The following is a 20,981-nucleotide window of genomic DNA, read 5'->3' as shown; positions in this document are numbered from 1 at the left end:
CTCCAAATTCATATTTTGACGGGGGAATGTCGATCTAAGCCTCTTACATCGCCTCTTACAATATGGGAGCTATTGAATGTGTCTAACCTATTTTACAGAACCCTCAGGTGGCGACAGTGCCCTCCCGATTAGACAAAGGCCAGGAGAAAAGACAGAAGAAGTCATGAGGAAACGGAAATCGCCATTGATATGCTTGAAGCATAACGTCGTTAGCTGTGCCTGTGAACAGCAGTCATCTGCTGCCACAATTGAGCCCCATCCGTGTCCGCTGCGATAGTCCATCCATATGATTTAGTTGTCGACACGGCGACACCAGCGTCTTTATGAAAAGTGACATTATTCTCAGCTGGGAGCCGAGGACACGCTGTAAAAAAGCGGGGGGTGCAGGCAGCGGACTTTTCAGTGCAGATCAAACAGAGCAAACCGCAGCAGAGCAGAGACACTCGACTCCTCCCACCACGGAGGAGGAGGAGGAGGTGGGTGGGGCACGCAGGGCACTAACAGCATACAACCATTGACAGTACACACACACCCATGCAGCAGCAGGCTCGATGTTTGTTCAACTCAAAGCAGAATTCATTCTGTCACCTTTCTAACATAAAGATGTGATTATCTCAGAAACTAATTTCAGCATGCTCTTTTCGGTCGAAAACACTCTTTTTCAGAGGGGTGTATTTCCAAAATGGAACGGTTTATAAACACAGTTTTTTTTTTAAATGAAACAGAAGGGTTCAAAGTTTCATTGAGGCTATTGGTTGTCCATATAAGAGGAACACAAAAAATGATATGGCTATATTAAAATGCATTGCGGCCTATGTGGCACAGTATAGCACCTTTTGCCCAAGGGCCGTGGCACTCAAAGTGTTAACAGGGGAGACCGATACACACCGGCTATCTATTTGATTATTTTCAGGGTTTAAATTTTTATTTCAATTTACGACAATGTTTTTTAACACCTCTTGTCTTTTTCGTCTCTGTTTTAGTCTATTCTTGTAGATGACTTGCAATGCTTATTAAACCTAAAGCCTCGTACCTAAACGTTCAATACAAATACGCATGTTGTTACACTAATGTTTTATTCTTGGGCTCTACTGCAGATCTCCCAGCTATCCTCCTCCTGGCTCTATTAAGAATAAAAAGAAGCTTAAGCATGAGCAGGACGGTGTGTCCAAGTCCCATCGCCTACTTCGTAGAACCTGCTCCAACACCCTCAAACAGACGGAGACGGATGGCTGCAGTGCTGGCTCCAGCAAGTCTGCCCACAAGCTGTCTGAAGACCCTCGCATGGAGACAGCCGGTCCCATGCCTCTCAAAGCCCACCGCCTCCTGGGTCGACCCTGCTCCAGCCCTGCCACACTCAGCCAGCCCCACAAACTGCTGCCCCGCTCCTGCTCCAGTGACCACCACTGTGACCACACTAGTGGGGGTGTGAGTGTGGGTGGGATCAGTGGGGGCATTAGCACCGGTCTGGGGGTCGGAGGAGGTGGGTTGAAGACCCATCGGCTGCTGAGCAGGTCGTGCTCTGGTTCTATTAGACCTGAGGAGATGGATGGACTGAAGCACCATCACCGGCTGCTTAGCAGGTCTTACTCCAGCAGCACCAGGCTCGGCAAAGCAGACATCTTTAAGGACTCCATGCCTGAAGTCAGGCGGCTCTCTCTTACCTCAGGGCTTATCGGCATCTTGGCCCCATCACTCGCCACGCCACCAGTGGTAAGTAACGGCTACATTAGGGACATTAACATTCAGGTGTGTGTGTCCCCTCTTTGGTTGTCGATTGCCCAACTAATTGATGGACCACTTATTTCAAGTTTGTTAGGTTTGATTGACAGGCACACAATAAAAAAGACCAATTTATATTCCTGTTCTAATGCTGGTTGGTAGAATGACTTTTGTATTGGTCAAAAGCATAGGCCGTTAAAAAATACGGACAGAGTCAGCATGACGTCACCTATTGGTTTTTGGACTCTACTTTGGAGAATTTACTCTTTGATCCGCAGTAGATGTGGTGTGCAGCATCTCCTACTGGTAAAGAAATGAACAATTTAGTACAATTAGCTCTCATATAGCCTAGAGACAAGGAACAGTAATGTAATCAAGGCACTGTATAAGAGGATTGTTTTTAATTATTTTTTATTTGCCAGGTGAGTTGCTAGGTTTGCTAGCCCGAGGTGGTATTTTGTGGCAGTTCTTATTGTTGAGCCCTGGAATATACAAAAGGGGACTCTTGTAGTCATGAGTCCTGTTCACGTCATTTATTTTGCTATCTATCTATCTCTTTACCTATCTATCTATCTATCTATCTATCTATCTATCTATCTATCTATCTATCCATCTATCTATCTATCTATCTATCTATCTCTTTATCTATCTATCTCTCTTCTCGAGCTTTGGAGATCGAGCATTCTCAAGAGCTGCACGCCGACTTTGGAACCCCCCCCCCAGACTGTCAGAGACTCACCTTCACTCCCCACTTTTAACTCCTGACTCAAAACGTACCTGTTCTCCCAAGCTTACAACCTCCCCTATCCTTAACCACCTCCTCCAACCTCCCCTACCCTTAACTACCTCTTCCAACCTCCCCTACCCTTAACTACCTCTTCCAACCTCCCCTACCCTTAACTACCTCTTCCAACCTCCCCTACCCTTAACTACCTCCTCCAACCTCCCCTACCCTTAACTACCTCCTCCAACCTCCCCTACCCTTAACACATTGAATGCCAGCCATGTTTTCATTCCTGTAGGTAAGTTGTGCCAGGGGTGTTTTTGACGATTCTGGCTCATTTTAGAACAGCCGAGGATTCTTTTCTGTTAAGAATTCATGAACAGCAATTATCTAAAAATAACTAATAGAATGTGTGCTTTCTCTGTCTAAAAGAGTTAGTTTGCAGAGTTAGTAGTTATGTAGATATTAGCCGTTGAGTACAGCATGGTTTCAGCGTCTGGAAATTTATTCAGAGATAAATGGCTTTTTGTGAAACAGTCACTTTAACCATTCATTTTTGGCATCAGTAAGACCGTCAGACATTCTAAACAATAGTTTTGAACAGTAATTTCCTCCATAACAACAGGAAACACCCCTCTCATTCAAACTCCTCCCTCCGTGTGTCTTCTCCTCCTTCCTCCTGGCTGTACAGCGGGCGTGTCAGAAGCGCTTTTGCTGCTGCCTGCCTGTGTGCCTGCCTGCCTGCTTGCCTGCGTGCGGACGCTCCTTGTGCGAGTCAAGATGGGCCGGGGAATGCGTGGGCGATGGGCAGATGTTGATTCTGGCCTTTCTGAGGTGTTTCAAAGTGTGTTTCACCTATGATCTATTTTGCAAATCGCTCTCCGCTCTCTGTGTGCTGCTGCCGGTGCGCGGCCGCTCTCAGGCAAGACAAGTCTTGAATGGATTACTGTAAAATCGCGTCGCCATTTCCTTGAATGGCTTGCTACCGCGGTGTGTGTGTGTGTGTGTGTGTGTGTGTGTGTGTGTGTGTGTGTTCGCGCGTTGCTGCGCGGCTCTGGGGGGAAGGGATCTCTGTCCGTTCTGTGTGTGTGTCTCGGGCTTCTGACTGTAAAATCGCCATCGAAGAGGCGGCTGCTTTTGGTCCTGTGGCTTTTGGGTCCCATGGCTGTGGCTTCTCTCGGTCTCTGTCGCCACTTAGTGGTCGGTAAAATAGATTACACACATGCTCTTGCTCCAAATAGTTATCTCAAAGATGTAAAAGGGGTTGATTGATGTCCCACCGTCAAAAAAAAAAAATCTTTATGTAAGACGAGTTAGTCCGTCCTTGGCACTTAAGCGCTGGATTATGTAAGACGAGTTAGGTCGTCTATGGCACTTAATGTGTTAACTACCTCCTCCAACCTGCCACCCCCCTTTTTTCCCTCCCTCTCCCTCACACTTGTTTTAACCTTATCTCCATGAGAGATTGGCTAACGTCATTTGATCTTCCTTTCTTCCTGTAGCCAAACAATGGTGCCAAATCCGTTCCAATCAGAGATAAAGGCTTTCTTGTCCAGGTAAATATTTAACTTCCTCTTACATTTCTTTCTAATGTCTGTAATAACAACTACAATATGCTTTGTAAGACATGTTGCAATTAAAGAAGTGTTAGGAACTGCTAAATTAAGGCTTGTTGTGCCTTGGTCCCAACTTGAAATTATTATTCACAGAGTATGCATTTATTCTCATCTGGGTTATTGTAATGGCCTTTTACACGCTTTAACAAGTCTTCTCTTGACTTTACTGCCTATATTATGTCTTATGAGAGCCTGTTGGAGCCCTGGTTACCTATTATATTCAGGATCAATTTAAAAATGCTGCTGATCAGGGATGGGTATCGTTTTGTATTTTTCAGATACCGGTGCTAAAACGATACTCAAATAAGTTGTTGCCTTGCATGGAAAGTAATTGAGGTTCTTTTTTTTTTTTACTGTGGCCAGCAGGGGTCCCAGTTGTCACTGTCCGTCTCTGCATCTCACCCAAAATCGAGGATAACTGATTGTCTGATATTGGAACTCTAAGGGCGTCAGTAGAGAAGGCGGGTCATAATGGCCAGCCTCCTCTCCCTCCCGTCCGAGGAGTCTGGCACCATGGAAACAGGCAACAGGGATAAACCCTCCCCTGCTCTACAGCTGCTCTGCCATAGAGAGCCCCAGGAATGAGTCCGGAAAACATCGATGCTAACACTTCCGGGTTCTTCACTGTTTTCGCCTATGGGATTTTTGAATGGGTTTTTTGGCGCGATGCTTCAAATAAGGTCTCTGGGCAATGCAAGCTTAATCAACGTGAACCAGTGTTCAGCAGGATAATCTTCACACATGAGGACCACTTTCATGAGTTGTTAAGCTTTTACGTGCCGTTAAAAAGGGCGGCTAGCTAGCAAACGGCTAAATAAGACTACACTGTTGAGTCGACGGGGATATATACCTCAATAACGTCACCACTTCAAAGGACGAACACGGAAATTCTCTTTCCCTCACCTGGTTCAGCCCGGGGTAATCAGTGCACAGCAACGCACACATCAACAACACTCCAGGTTGAGTGGTGACGTGACGGGGAAGCCTATGCGACACTGTGTGTAGTTCTGGATTAGCTTAGCACAAGCTTTTTACTTCTAGGGCTCGCATTTACGCTTCAAAACTCATGAAAGTGGTCCTCATGTGTGAAGATTATCCCGCTGAACACTGGTTCGCGTTTGATTAAGCTTGCGTTGCCCACAGACCTTATTTGAAGCATCGCACCAAAAACCCATTCAAAAATCCCATAGGCAGAAACAGTGAAGACTTCTGACTACAAAAATACGTCATCCCTGGGGCTCTCTATTGGAGCGACTGTTTCGGTGGCAGCCGGATGTCCACTTCCGGCTTATTACAAACTCTGTCATTGGCTCCGACCATGTCAGAGCGGCTTCCGCTCCCTCCTCCCTGTGTGTCGCTGTAAATAGTGCCCTGCCGCCTCAGTGAAAACAACAACGCTAACTAGCTAGCAAGCTAACGGCAGAAACCTACACGCTAGCTCGTTGCTACACGCTGAAAACGGCAAGTTAGATTGTTGAAAACTATTTTCCAAGGGCACTGCCGCTAAGCGCCGCCCATCGCAATCCCACTATGGAGACCTGCAGCGCCAGACTCCTCTCACGGAAGGGAGGGGAGGCTGGCCAGCGAGACTAGAGGTCACATAGCTCTTCAGACACAGACATGAATCGGAGCTCACGTGAGCCAGACCACCTCTGAAGGTGGCCTGGCTTGGTCGGATTTCAATGCGCATTGCGGTGCATTCAGACCTGTACATTGCTGAGATGGGAGCTGGGCCAGGTTAGTTTCAGGTCTGAACATCCTCGAAGTGATGTGATGATATGCTATGAGACTCTTGATGGCATTTCATTGCAGATCATGGAGTATGCAGAGCAAAGGATTCCTGTTCTCAACGAGTTTTGTGTTGTGTGTGACGAGCCTCATGTGTTCCAGAATGGGCCCATGCTCAGGGTGAGTAACAACTGAACTGACCCAGGATCAGTCTGCTGTCAGTGCCTTTGCTCTGTAATGATTTAGATCAGGGGTTCCTCAAAGTGCAGGCCGCGGGAACGTTTCTGGTGGCCTGCGATGAGTTAGGTGACATGATCTCGATTTCAATTTTAGGGCGTTTTCACACCTAAAAGTCCGGACCAAGGTCCAAACTAAATGTTTTTGTTGCACTAGTGGACCCCTGGGAGTTAGACCCCCTCCTGGGAGTTAGACCCCCTCCTGGGAGTTAGATACCCCCGGTCTGGAACACAGTGGTCTTCAAAGCCTCCGGGAAACACGCAAATTCATCATAAATCACCGATATCACTTATGTATCGAATTGATGATGTCACCAGTTAATCGGCCCTAATTACCTAATTAAAAAATCTGGCTCCGTCAGGTCACCTGCAGGTAGTGTAGCAGGAGATTCCCTGCCTACCAACACGAGGGTCGCAGGTTCGCGCCCTGTGTTACCTCCAGCTTGGTCGGGCATCCATACAGGCACGATTGGCTGTGTCTGCGGGTGGGAAGCCAGAATGAGGTTATGTATCCTTGTCACTGCACTAGCGCCTCCTCTGGTCAGTCGGGGCGCCTGTTCAGGGCAGAAGGGAACTGGTGGGAACTTTTTGAGTGCCTCAAAAAGGTACTCGAGACTCACCTTGGACTTGAGATATAGTTACACTGGTCTGAACACAACTCATCTTACTGTATCTTACTTTCTTCCTACCTTTTTCTCTCTCTCTCCACAGCCCACAGTGTGTGAACGGGAGCTGTGTGTGTTTGCCTTCCAGACGCTTGGAGTGATGAACGAAGCTGCTGACGAGATCGCCACAGGACCTCAGGTACATCAGCCAACAACACATGAACCCTGACGCTATAGAGTTAGCTTTGCTATAAGATCCTATGTCATGCAATTTCTGAAATATCATGGAATTCTGGGCAGTGCTCTCAAAGTGCACCAGATTGAAGCATTTTACTTTAAAATGTACACAATTTTCTAGAGGGGAATCACAGCCCCCCCCCGGACCTCCCACGCCACTGCGCCAAAATGACCTCGGTATTTCTCAAACCCTGCATACCGCCATGGCTATGCTGAGTCTGTCTGTGTGTGTGTGGGGGGGGGGGGGGGGAGGGATGTCTGTGTGTGGGGAGGGGGGTGTGGTATTGGTCGCCAATGTCACGAAAGTGACATCGGGAAACAAATCGTGACTGACACCGTCCGCCCATCTGCCTAGGCAATTTATTATATAAGGATGTCTATGGTTTCATGACAGTGTACACGGTCACACCCCTAATCTGCACCAAGCTCTGTGCACAGTCAGTTCTGAGGCTATGATTGGTTAATGGTTGCTATGTTAGTTGGTTACTAGGAGGAAAGTAGTGTATTTGAGCAAAAGGACAGCTGACAACCGGCAGAAAATAGCATTAGCTTTGAGGCTCCATAATCCCCATTAGGAAAGTCAATTTTGAGTCAAGTAAACATCTGCCCACTTACTGTACAGCCACCTCCAAAACATCTGCTCACTTACTGTACAGCCACCTCCAAAACATCTGTCCACTTACTGTACAGCCACCTCCAAAACATCTGTCCACTTACTGTACAGCCACCTCCAAAACATCTGCCCACTTACTGTACAGCCACCTCCAAAACATCTGCCCACTTACTGTACAGCCACCTCCAAAACATCTGCCCACTTACTGTACAGCCACCTCCAAAACATCTGCCCACTTACTGTACAGCCACCTCCAAAACATCTGTCCACTTACTGTACAGCCACCTCCAAAACATCTGCCCACTTACTGTACAGCCACCTCCAAAACATCTGCTCACTTACTGTACAGCCACCTCCAAAACATCTGCTCACTTACTGTACAGCCACCTCCAAAACATCTGTCCACTTACTGTACAGCCACCTCCAAAACATCTGTCCACTTACTGTACAGCCACCTCCAAAACATCTGTCCACTTACTGTACAGCCACCTCCAAAACATCTGCTCACTTACTGTACAGCCACCTCCAAAACATCTGCTCACTTACTGTACAGCCACCTCCAAAACATCTGCTCACTTACTGTACAGCCACCTCCAAAACATCTGCTCACTTACTGTACAGCCACCTCCAAAACATCTGTCCACTTACTGTACAGCCACCTCCAAAACATCTGTCCACTTACTGTACAGCCACCTCCAAAACATCTGCTCACTTACTGTACAGCCACCTCCAAAACATCTGCTCACTTACTGTACAGCCACCTCCAAAACATCTGTCCACTTACTGTACAGCCACCTCCAAAACAGCTGCCCTATACACAGCACATTTCCCCATGTTATAATACAGGGCTAAGGGTACATCATTATCAACATATCTGACAATTCCTTCAAATCTCTTCTGTGTTTAGGTGGTCGATTTGTTAGTGTCTATGTGTCGCTCTGCACTGGAGTCACCCAGGAAAGTCATCATTTTTGAGCCATATCCCTCTGTGGTGGACCCGAATGACCCTCAGACCCTGGCCTTCAACCCAAGGGTATGTACCAAATACAGTATCTGACTTGATTCAACCAAGATTACCAGAATTGTGTCTCAGGAAATGGTAAATGGACTGTATTTATAGAGCGCATTTTATATAGTCTATCAACGACTACCCAAAGTGCTTTTATATGAATACCTCACATTCACCCATTCACACACTGACGGTGTCTGCAGCCATGCAAGGCGCCAACTGCTCATCAGGAGCAGTTAGGGCTTCAGTGTCTTGCTCAAGGACACTTCAGCACACTACCGGGAGGAGCCAGCCTCGAACCGGGAACTTTCCGATTCCCAGGTGACAGGTCTACCTCCTGAGCTAAGGGATCTTTTAGGGTTTGAAAATGCTGACTTGGTTTACCATCAACTGGGAGTCATTTCAGTCTATCTACAAAGCCTCAGTGTTGTGGTATTGGCAGTTATTGGGGACAGCGGTTGTTAACAAAAACCTTACCTAGGAAGGAATAGTTCACACAAAAATGAAAATTCTGTCATTACACAGTCTTCTTTGCACACTATTTGTGGAGTACTCTATTATTATCTGATTGAAATTCCTTTAAAAGTCCTTTTTTCTGATTCACTTTAGAAAAAGGACTACGACCGAGTGATGAGAGCCCTCGACAGCCTTACATCCATCCGAGAGATGACCCAGGTATTCAGTTTGCTATTCAGTAGCTTTCCTAATGGAGACAAGGGAACACGCTGCTCCACAATATTGGCCACTTCATGGGCATTAGGGCTGTCAATCTTCCTCTACAATCCAATTTGATTTTCAGTATCAGCATGTTGTTATGTACTATTCTGTCCACTAGAGGGCAGTCCAACTACTCAAATGTTCTGTTGTTACACAACCATTGAACAATAAACAGGATATTAAACTTACTATTAAACTTTTTCATAAAATGTGCGGTGACTGTCACTCCGCTAGTGATGTCCATCCATCTGTGGTCAGGGGCGATCATTTTTCTGATGTTGTCTTTACAGCTATCATAGTTTCACAACTCTGTCGTATCTAGGCTCCACCCCTTTAAACCCAGGCCCCTGCATGATGTTAATCGGCCTCATGTATTTACAGATAACCCGTGTCAGTTTGTCGGTAATCGCCCTTTGACGATTAGCTGGTAAGCCTCGTGATGAAGAACGAGACAAAAAAGAGCTGATTCTGGCTCCTCCAACGCCTCTTAGCCTATACCTCTGCTAGCTTATGAGGGTGGATTGTTAAAGCATACTGCGACGTTTAAGAGGCTGATCTGGTGGATTGTTAAAGCATATTGCGACGTTTAAGAGGCTGATCTGGCGGAATTGGCTGATTTCTGAGGAGTCCTTTTCCTTTGGGTATCAGGATTCCTCTTGCTCTCTGCCAGGATGGTGGTATCTCCTGCTTGCGCCATACCACCTTCATGAGCTTCCAGAGGAATCGGAGGACACCTGGTGCATTCTTGTAGAGTCTGTATGGAATTCCTTTGGGACCTGGAGCTGATGAGTTTTAAGATTCTCATCAGTAGTGGTATTCCTGAACCTGGATTTTGCAGTGTCATCAATACATCTGGAGTGGACTTTTGAGCTGTATTTCTGTTATATTGCTGAAACTTTGCTGTGAACTCTTGAGACTGGAGTGTACTTTGTGACTGGATTGAACTTTGAAGCGCATCTAGTGCACTTAAATCACCATTCACAACCTGGATGGAAACCTCAGTAAATGAGTGTGTATGCTTTGATATATGCATATTCTTTTAATTAAATGCAAATGTCTTATTTATTATTATTTGTTGTTTGCTGTGATTTTGCACCTATTTACCTACTACACCTTGTCTGTAATGGAGCCCACACAGCATAAGAATTTCACAAGTGCGTACTTGTACTACAGAGGGACAATAAAAATCTTGAATCTTGAATCTAATTAAACTACCGTAATAGAGTACTCAGGTACACGTGTGAATTAAAAAGCAGCAAACAGCTTCAGGCCTCACTTTTTTTTTATTCCTATCTTCAAATGAATGCATTGGTCCTGAAGTGGCTTCTACACCCTAACCTTAACCCTCTTTTCATTTGACAGGCACCTTACTTGGAGATAAAGAAGCAGATGGACAGACATGACCCATTAGCTCATCCCTTACTGCAATGGTAAGAAGCTTCAGGTCAAAGGTCACTGAAATGGCTTTGTGAGTGCAATCTGTAGCCGTTTCTCAGGGTGGTTTCACACTGGCGCCCCAGTACCGTTCCCGAGCACACTTGTCCCCAAATTGACCCCAGGTGCGGTTCGTTTCATGAGTGTGAACGTTGCGTTCCGTGCCCGGGCGCAGAACAGCGAACCGTGACAGGGTCCACTTGAAAAGGTGGTCTGGGGGAATGCTACAACACACGACAACAGACAACACACGGGCGAGGATACACTCCAGGCGTAGTTGATGACGCAACTGTACTCTGCAAGTGTTCCGTTCCCGAGCACGGAATACATTTTGTAATGTCAAAGCTGACCAGCGGGGGACAGGGGAGGGGGGCAATCGTACTCGGACACGGAACGGAACGAAAGCAATCGTTCCCAGTGAGAAAACACCCTCAATGTCAAGGATCCTTCCTCGGCAGCACTTGTCCTTCCTAGTCGGTTGGGTGACCGGCGAATCTAGAATTAGCCAGTCAGTGGTGTGTGGTGTCTGTCTCACTGAATGCAAGTGTGTCCCTCAAGAGTTGCCGTAGTTCAGATACGTTGACGAGCTTCCGCTGTGTGGTCCTCCTGTTCTTGTCAATGGACTAGTTTTATAGAGAAATAGTGAAATAACTGGTGTGATGGTGCAGTGTGCCGCCTGCTGCGCCACCCGCCACCACGATGTGAAGTGCGATGCGATCCTGAATTGTCTATGGAAGCAACACACATGAGCAAACACACTCAAATCTAGACTAAGGGCACACTCACACATTCACTGCCCAATGACATGCGAATGATAGACAGACAGATAGATAGAGAGCTCACTTCTCTCAAGAGAAAAGGAGGTTGTTTATTGGCTGAGAGACTGATAAAATGTGAAATGGAGTTAACAAAAGGAGAAAACAGGGAACCTTATTTTCTACAACAGTGTTCTGGAAAAATGTGTATCTTAACACATTCACTGCCAGACGTTTTTTTTTTTTACTGTAGGTAGGTTCTGCCAGAGGGTTTTTTTGAGGATTCTGGCTCATCTTTCAAGACCCGAGGATTCTTTTCTGCTAAGATTTTGTGAACACACAATATCTCAAAAGAACTAATAGAATGTGTGCTTTCTCTGTCTAAAAGAGTTAGTTTGTAGAGTTAGTAGTTATGTAAGCATTAGCAGTTGAATACAGCATGGTTTCAGCGTCAGAAAAATTATTCTGAGATAAACGGCTTTTTGTGAAATTCGATAGAACAGTCACTTTAACCATTCATTTTTGGCATCAGTAAGACGTCAGACATCTAAACAATAGTTTTGAACAGTAATTTCCTCCATAACAGCAGGAAACCCCCCTCTGCTTCCAACTCCTCCCTCCGTGTGTGTTCTCCTCCTGCCTCCCTGGCTCTGCAGCGGGCGTGTCACAACGAAGTTGCTGCTGCTGCTGTGCCTGTTTTGCGCGGCCGCTCTTTGAGGAAGTCTGGGTGGACTCGCTCGTTTCGTGGAGTTTTGGTTGAGAGCTTTGATGAAGCTTTTGCGATTCTGGTCATATTTATGCTGCGTGTTTCAAAGTGTGCATCCAATCTATTCTTGGAACCCCCCACCGTTGCCACCGCTGTGCATCAGCGCGAAAGTGAAAGCGTTTTCGCCATCAATTTTACAGTATGAGAACGGCTTCCTCGCGCTTTTCCCTCCAGTTTTGGGTCGCCTCTTTCTACTGTGGAGAGACATGTCGCCACTCAGTGGGTCGGTAAAATAGATTATACACATTCAATACCTCCAATTCTGGTGTAGGAGACGTAAAAGGGTTAGATCAACGTCCCACCGTCAAAAAAAAAATCAATTTTTTTGACGTATTAACACGTTCACTGCCATTGACGAGTTATCTCGGCTTACAGAATCCAACCGTTCACTGCCAAAGACGAGTTATCTCGGCTTAAATTTTTTTTTTTTTTTTTTTTTGACGGTGGGACGTTGATCTAACCCTTTTACGTCTCCTACACCAGAATTGGAGGTATTGAATGTGTATAATCTATTTTACCGACCCACTGAGTGGCGACATGTCTCTCCACAGTAGAAAGAGGCGACCCAAAACTGGAGGGAAAAGCGCGAGGAAGCCGTCCTCATACTGTAAAATTGATGGCGAAAACGCTTTCACTTTCGCGCTGATGCACAGCGGTGGCAACGGTGGGGGGTTCCAAGAATAGATTGGATGCACACTTTGAAACACGCAGCATAAATATGACCAGAATCGCAAAAGCTTCATCAAAGCTCTCAACCAAAACTCCACGAAACGAGCGAGTCCACCCAGACTTCCTCAAAGAGCGGCCGCGCAAACAGGCACAGCAGCAGCAGCAACTTCGTTGTGACACGCCCGCTGCAGAGCCAGGGAGGCAGGAGGAGAACACACACGGAGGGAGGAGTTGGAAGCAGAGGGGGGTTTCCTGCTGTTATGGAGGAAATTACTGTTCAAAACTATTGTTTAGATGTCTGACGTCTTACTGATGCCAAAAATGAATGGTTAAAGTGACTGTTCTATCGAATTTCACAAAAAGCCGTTTATCTCTGAATAATTTTTCTGACGCTGAAACCATGCTGTATTCAACTGCTAATGCTTACATAACTACTAACTCTACAAACTAACTCTTTTAGACAGAGAAAGCACACATTCTATTAGTTCTTTTGAGATATTGTGTGTTCACAAAATCTTAGCAGAAAAGAATCCTCGGGTCTTGAAAGATGAGCCAGAATCCTCAAAAAAACCCTCTGGCAAAACCTACCTACAGTAAAAAAAAAAACGTCTGGCAGTGAATGTGTTAATACGTCATTGGCAGTGAACCGTTGGATTTTTAAAATAAAGTGCACTTTATTTTAAGATGCACATTTTTCCAAAACACTTTGTTGTATGTATGTTATCTTTAAACACAGCCATTATTTTACTTGAAATGAGAAAATAACGTAGTTATAGTTATTTATAATTAATCCAGTTAAATATGAAATCCAAAAATAAACATTGGATTGGATTTATTTGACAATTATAAAAAGATATGTATATATCTGCCCAGCAGGAATACACACAATTACAAATCATTGAGGTTAAAAACACAATAAAGCCAAAAGGCTTATTTCCATTGTGGACCTCTGGGAATAGGTAGTGGGGTCGGGAGAAGGGAGTGGGCAGGGGAACAGTAAGCAACATAATGGACAGTGAGCTACTTTGAAGCACAAAAACAAGACAAATCACACAATTAACAGTACAACAAACATGTCAGCGCATCCACACTCAAATTCAATTAATGTTGCAAAATCCCTTCAGTCGATTAAATTAACACTAAAAAGCACTATAAAAATAAAGATGAATCTGAAAACAATCTGAATACACTACTGTAATCAACTCAATCCTAACGTCTATGTAGATCAAATAGAGGCAGACACCTTTTTCAATGCGGCATTAAAACTTCTTTCCGTGGGCAGTTCCTTGCAAGCGGTAGGTAACTGGTTCCATAGAGCTCCTGCCGCATACAAAAATTAATTTTGCCCCATAGAGCTTCTAAACCTGTGTGGAATTACATCTGTCTGGCTCCCTCTAGTGGAGTAATTATCAGTCTCACACACCCAAGCTAAAGTAATTGACCAGATAAGAAGGGACTGTAGCTTTCCTTATTTTAAAGGTCAGCCACTCTCTTACGCACAGGAGCCAGTTCAGCCCCTCAACATGTGACGAGTTGAGATGAGTACGTGGGGGAAGTTTGAGCACAGTCCTGACCAACTTATTTTGTGATATCTGTAGTCTGTACTTTATATGTTTAGGAGAGCCACTGTACCAGGAAGTGCATGCATAATCATAGTGGCACTGCTCTAAGGCCTCTGCTAATGTTTTCAGTGTGTTTGAATTAAGAAACTGTGATTTTCTTGCATTTTTTTGTTTACTTTGGTCAGGACCTTTAATGCCATGTTCTCCCCTGACAAGCACTTGTCCATGATACAGCCCAGGTAATTCACAGACTCATTAGAAGTAATGGCAGAATCTCCTACCTTCACTTCCAGAGCTGAAAGTCTACTTAGCTTGATCTTGGAGCCGAAGAGGATTGATTCGGTTTTCCCTAGGTGGAGGGATAATTTATTATCTGATAACCAGATGCTCACTCTGCCCACCTCCTTGCTCAAAATCTCTTTCTCTCAACTACCTTATCTTTATGGGACACAAGGAGTGCTGAGGCATCGGCATACAAAAATAAATTTATGGCACAAGCAGATTTAAGCTAATTCACATAAAGTAAGAAAAACAAAGAGTGTTCCACCTACATCAACCATTTTGTAGATGTTTATTTTGATTTAACAGTCAGTCGTTGACTACATACAGACATTGTACTATTAGTCTACTTCAATCATTGATGTAGCCTAAGTTCAATGGTACGGAATCATAAAGTAAGCTACATTACGATGTTCCTGACCTTTGCTTGAGGAAATCTTCTGGACCTCTTTGAATTTTAATTGAGTATCCCTGGTGTATATTATTGCCATTTGAATGTAGAAATGCCTTGGGCCTATTGTATGTGTCTTAAAACCATACAATGCCGTGAATGCACTGATGTTGTTATACAGTTACAAAATACATTATGCACTCTACAGTAATGTATGTTTTTGTACTTTAATATATCTGTAGCTGTTAATGTGATTACTCATATTTCAAGCAATATTTCTACGGCCCCTCATTCTGGATCCTTTTCATGAACTGGCCCCATTCTGCCTTACACACCACATGGAAGGTATTCGTATGTATTCGCAGCTTGACCAGGAAATACACGGTCCCAAGCCACGATACAACCAGAGATTAACCTTATTTTCACAGCCATGGCTGCTTTATTTCCTCAGTCACAGCTTGATCCAGTATAGCTGTCAATCCTCGCTGGGCCACTCTGTCCATTTATAAACGCGGAAAAGAGCTAAATCCACAGAAAAGAAGCAGGAGCCTTCAGCCCGACGAAGCAGCAGGCTGATATAAACAAAGCCTGTTTCCACAACACAGAGATGGGGCATGGCTTATTTCACTGCTTTCAACACAATATCTCGCATGCCTCTCTATTCGATTTGATTTACTTTATTGTCCACCTTAGTGAAAATGTGTCTTGGGCTTCTCTTCACAGCACATACAGTACAGTATGTTACGTATTGTGCACAATCAGCACACCATAAAACATAGAGAACATAGATCATACATGGTGCAAGTTAGCAGATAGCAGCAGCTTGTCATGGAGATAGATATATAATAGTGTTTTGTAGACATCTAGTAGTGCTGAATCTTACAAATAGTGCCTTTAAAAAAAGAAAAAATTCTAATCCGCAAATGAGTGAGTTACTGAAATGTTGACTCTGTTTATTGGTATTATTGCTATGCATAGCCCAGGGTCAAGGCCAGTATATCTTTTGAGTTTGTGGCACCACACTGCCACAACAGACCACATGGAATATGACTGCACCTTTCATTATACAGGTTGAAAGTCACCACTTGTTCTTGTCTTCCTAGGGTGATATCCAGTAACAGGTCACACATTGTCAAACTCCCCGTCATGAGAGTAAGTGCTATTCTTTACTAGTTACAATACGAAATACAATCAGAAAAGAGAGATTCAATGACTTGAAACTGATCCAACCGCATTGCTTTCTCTAGCTGTATAGAATAACTGCCTAAGATCCGGATGTTAGCACTTCCGGTTCCCTTGTCTAAAAGTCAATGGGATTTTTGTATCTGGATTTCGGTTAAATGTATGAAATAAAGTTTGTGGTGAAAACAAAGTTTATGAAACTGTGGCCTTTGTGCCAGCAAGATAATCTTCACAAATGACCACTTAATTATGATTTTTGAAGCATAAATGCAAATTTTAAAAACCCAAAGGTTTGCCATTTCATAAACTTTTGTTAACCACAGACCTTACTTCAGACATCTAACCAAAATCCCCATGCAAAAATCCCATTGACTTCCCAAAAAGAGAACCAGGAAGTTGGCCTACAAAAATATGTCATCCCTGTGGTACTCTATTGGTGGTTTTCTGAACAGTTTAGAATTTATGGCAAAACAGTAGCAAAATTAAGGCATATAAGTTGTGCATTTGTGCACACTATAATACTTTGTGAATATGTTTTCAAAACTGAGATGGGTGGAGATAAGTGGAATTAGATAGATATATACGGTAGATAGATGGATGATGATGGATGGACAGAGTACGGTACTTTATTTATCCCCGGAGGGAAATTCTGGCATTACAGCAGCAGTAACATCAATGACAGCAACAACAACATAACTTAAATCAAAAACACACAAAGAGGTAGGTGTCGGTGAGAACTTGTAAAAAACAATAGATATGGGTGCAAGGTCCGGTTCAGAATGTGACTGATTGTTGCAGCTTGCGCATTTCCTCGTTAAAACTGGGGGGGAAAAGTTGCTTGTCACAATAAATACGCTCGTTTGACGACTTATTTGAGGGAAGGTAATAATTGTATCTATCACATCCACTATTTCTGTTGCTCTTTGAACAACTCTGGATATTTATTGACGAGATTTTTGCCAAGCTGGATACGCTACGGGGATTTAGGGTTAAAATCGCTAAACCGGAAGTCAAACTGTGGGAGATTGTTGCTCACTTCACGAAGATCTACGGGCTACAGTATGTTGTGTCAGCAACGTAACGAGGGGGGAGGGGGAGGATTACACCGGAAGAAGCACCCATAAGGCATCATGGATTCTCTAAATAAGGTGGATAGGGGGTGATTAGCATGTTGGTTTCATAAGCCACTTTCACACAGAAATTGCACAATATTGACATTCAGAAGGCCCGCAACGCTGGCAGCCTTGCCACAGAAATTGCTTTCACGAGACCAAGCATATATATATATATAGCCCGCCATATTTACGCCCCAGAGTGCGTTTTCAGATAGCATCCACCCTTCCTGGATTGAAATGAGGGTGGACCATGGAGTTTGATTATAATTAATCAAAGTCCGACAAATTAAAATGATGCTGGTCACCAAGTCCGGTGAAAATATATTTAGGCTATATATTATATTATATTATATTATATTATATTATAATTATATTATATTATTATTATTAGTATTATATTATAATAATATTATTATATTATATATCCATATTTGGATATATAAACAAGTCAAGTCAGTCTGCTTAACGTTACTCCTCGTCGGGGGAATAGTAGGCTATAAATGCACATGAACACTATAACGTTAGTTGTTTTTCATAAGGGAACACACAACAGGCTAGACAGATTGCAGTTCTGGAGCTGGTTTCCCCAAACATTGGAATTGTTTTGAGGAGAGACTGAAGAATAGAGGGAATATTCTCAGACCGACTCGCCACAGACAGATGCACGCAGACGTCCTCTGAAGCTTATTATTATATCCGTTAATTAATGTCAACATCGTTTGAGCATAAATAGCCTAACCTACTTACTCATCAGGAGATCAGGACGTCACACCCAATCGCACCTCTGTTCCATGTTGCCGCTCCTACCCTTTCAGGTGGAGGCTGATACGGCGCTATGACTATGATCACTGGAGGAATGAAAGCGTAACACAATTATCCACGACTCCTCTTTCACCACTTTCACACCAAAGACGTGGATTACATATTCTGCTTTCAGAACGTGTGTGAATGAGGCTAGAGTCTATTCTTTCACAGTTTCAGGCAGCAACTGCTTTTGTTGTTCCTGATGGGGTGATTGGTCGACAACTATTGTAATGATAGATGTCCCTGGCTGGCAACCAAGCATAAAATGTGTTTTGAGTTTGTCACACCACAGTGTGTTGCCGTTAGCTTGACGTGGTGAGATTACGTTAGCTAGAGCCTGATAAAAAAAGCTTCTATATTGGCTTAAAATATGTGATATTGTGAATCTGCGATGTTTCTACAAGAACTTGTTCAAAAACTTTGTTCGGTACGTCCATCTTTTGTTTTGGTCTTTGATTTTCTTATTCTGTTTCCGCTGCTTGTTTCCTGTCTAGGGCGGGGTCTAGGCCGGAAACAGGGCGAGTGACAAAATCCCTTGTAAACGCAGACGCGAGGTTAGGCTGCATAGACACAGACTGTGTAAGCCGTGTAACATTGATGTAACAGTTAACCAGCATTCTTAATTGAATAATTACTAACAGACTAGTATTTCTCGTGCCGACTAGTGAGGGAGTGGGCGTTTAAATGTTTAACCGACTAGTCGCCGTCATCCCTAGTGGACATGGCCCCTGAGAAGGTTTTTGTGGATTAGGGTCTTTAATTAATCTCCTCTAGGGTTGTGTTTTTCTCTTAGGGTATTCTACTCTACCTTGCTTCATCCTTGGAGAATGTCCTTAAATATGGCTCTCTCTCAGTGGTTAATGAAAGGAAATAAACCCAGCTCTGTGTCCTCTTTCCCACATTAACAGCAGTTGAAGTTTATGCACACACCGCACCAGTTCCTCCTGCTGAGCAGTCCACCTGCCAAAGAGTCCAACTTCCGTGCTGCCAAAAACCTCTTTGGGAGCACCTTTGCTTTCCAGTAAGTTTGTCTTCTACTATTGATGTGACTGCTATGCTGCATAATGCACTAAGTACAATTCCTTGTTTGTAATCTGATTACTTACTGTGGCTATTAAAGTTCATCTGAATCTGAATCTTAAATCAGAGAGAGAGTGAGCGCTTGCCTCTGCCCAAAAGCTGCCAGTCAAAATAGTGGTCGCACTAACATTACACTGTGGATGATTTTACAAGTGGCATTCAAGTCATATCGGACTAGTTTTCAATGTATTTCTCTCCACAAAAGTTAGGCTATATGTCTTGATATAGGCTGATGCAACTCTTGCATTTTTACATAGCCTACAAGACAAACAGGTCGGGAGGAAAATAAACCATTCAAGCCGTTTGCAGCACTTGAGGAAACCGTGAGTTTGCTCATTTAATTCTTGATATAAGCGATTGCCCGAACGATTAATTAATTAATAGGCTAGGTGAACGTTAGCGGGTACTTTAGCCTATGCAGTAGGCCAAGTAGTAGGCTATCATCTCCTTGTTGCATTTTTAAACTGGCAGAGGGAGGAAGAAACAATTCAACTTTTACTTGTTTACTCACCTAATTTGGCTCTCTTCCAAATAATCCAGCCACGTAACTACGTCCATTCATGAAATTATTCAATAGCACCGGGACATTAATGGTTTGTAAAGTGCCATTTAAACCACCCACCCACTCAGACATACATGATCCGGAACATGAGCTGCCGGTGTTAAACAACAGCCGTTTGCCAACAATGTGGATCCTGTACTAGGGGCTCAGATGGTCATGATCCGCACTCACAGGAGTGCGCATAAGGCGGATAATTGTTTCTAAACATGCAGGCCGACCGGCTAGCAGCTGGTTATAATCCAGATTTCACTGCATGTTTAGAAGGGGCTATTGTGTCTATTTGCAGGATGCTACAGGCTATGTTGATCACTATGGGCCCTATTCTCCCACAGGCCTTCGGCACTAAAACGGGCCTTAACCGCAAAAAAACGTGCCTTGCGCCTGTTTTGGGACGATATCAATATGGCTTTACGCTGCCAAATGCGCTTTAGGCCGAATGGGCGTGGCGCAGTCCCAGAATGGGCCAAAGTGGGCGTGTCGGCCTTAAATCTCGGCGTACTGATATCTTGGCACCTGCCTTAAATTTAGCGCTTTGCGCCTTTGAAAACCAGGCCTATTCACTGCGCCAGTGCACTTGTGCCTCTCCCCTGTCACCCTTCTCTGTCTCTCTCTGAAACCAGGCCTATTCAGTGCGCCAGTGCTCTTCTGCCTCTGAGTCACCCTTCTCTCTCTCTCTCTGACTCCCTCGCTCAAACAGACACAACACATAGCAGCACCCAGCTTCCCATAGGAAATAGCAGTTGTAAGTTTACTGCCTGTGAATGTCCACTCCCAGCATGCAATTGGGTCCTCCATTTCGCTACTAAATAGCAACTAAATGAGCCGAAATAGATATAAAAGGTAGATCTAAAATAATGTGTAATGGTAAGACAACCTGCAATTGTCGAACATTTCAATATTGGACCAAATAAAACATGAAATGAAACACCACCCTATGTGAAACATATATGTCCTCTTGAGCCTATATATACCCTGTGTGGATTTAACGTGATTTAGGTAAGTGACAGCGGAACGCGCTTCGGAAGCTTCTACTGTCATCTGCTATACTGTGATGTGCGCTCCAATAACTTCGCCCTACTCCACATTTAGTTTTACAATAAAAACACATTTATGCAATGACTTTACATAATGTAGGGTATATTTATGTGCATCATTCTACCTGCAGCAGGGGAGAG

At 44.1% G+C, this 20,981-nt stretch overlaps 1 protein-coding gene across 1 annotated transcript in view; it reads left to right on the top strand.

Moving 5' to 3' along the window:
- Nucleotides 1–20,981, top strand: part of parp8 (poly (ADP-ribose) polymerase family, member 8) — a 70,861-nt gene that overhangs the window by 33,897 nt on the left and 15,983 nt on the right. Inside the window, exons 12-20 of the mRNA XM_083645094.1 lie at nucleotides 1,098–1,713; nucleotides 3,949–4,002; nucleotides 5,875–5,970; nucleotides 6,738–6,830; nucleotides 8,389–8,514; nucleotides 9,100–9,165; nucleotides 10,570–10,637; nucleotides 16,167–16,215; nucleotides 19,073–19,185. Of these exons, the coding sequence (XP_083501220.1) occupies nucleotides 1,098–1,713; nucleotides 3,949–4,002; nucleotides 5,875–5,970; nucleotides 6,738–6,830; nucleotides 8,389–8,514; nucleotides 9,100–9,165; nucleotides 10,570–10,637; nucleotides 16,167–16,215; nucleotides 19,073–19,185 (1,281 nt within the window). The remainder of the gene's footprint in view (nucleotides 1–1,097; nucleotides 1,714–3,948; nucleotides 4,003–5,874; nucleotides 5,971–6,737; nucleotides 6,831–8,388; nucleotides 8,515–9,099; nucleotides 9,166–10,569; nucleotides 10,638–16,166; nucleotides 16,216–19,072; nucleotides 19,186–20,981) is intronic.

The sequence above is a fragment of the Poromitra crassiceps genome, assembly GCF_964638095.1.
Source record: "Poromitra crassiceps genome assembly, chromosome: 10".
Taxonomy (NCBI): domain Eukaryota; kingdom Metazoa; phylum Chordata; class Actinopteri; order Beryciformes; family Melamphaidae; genus Poromitra; species Poromitra crassiceps.
Note: the sequence above shows the minus strand (reverse complement) of the source record. Positions and strands in the feature narration are given on the sequence as shown.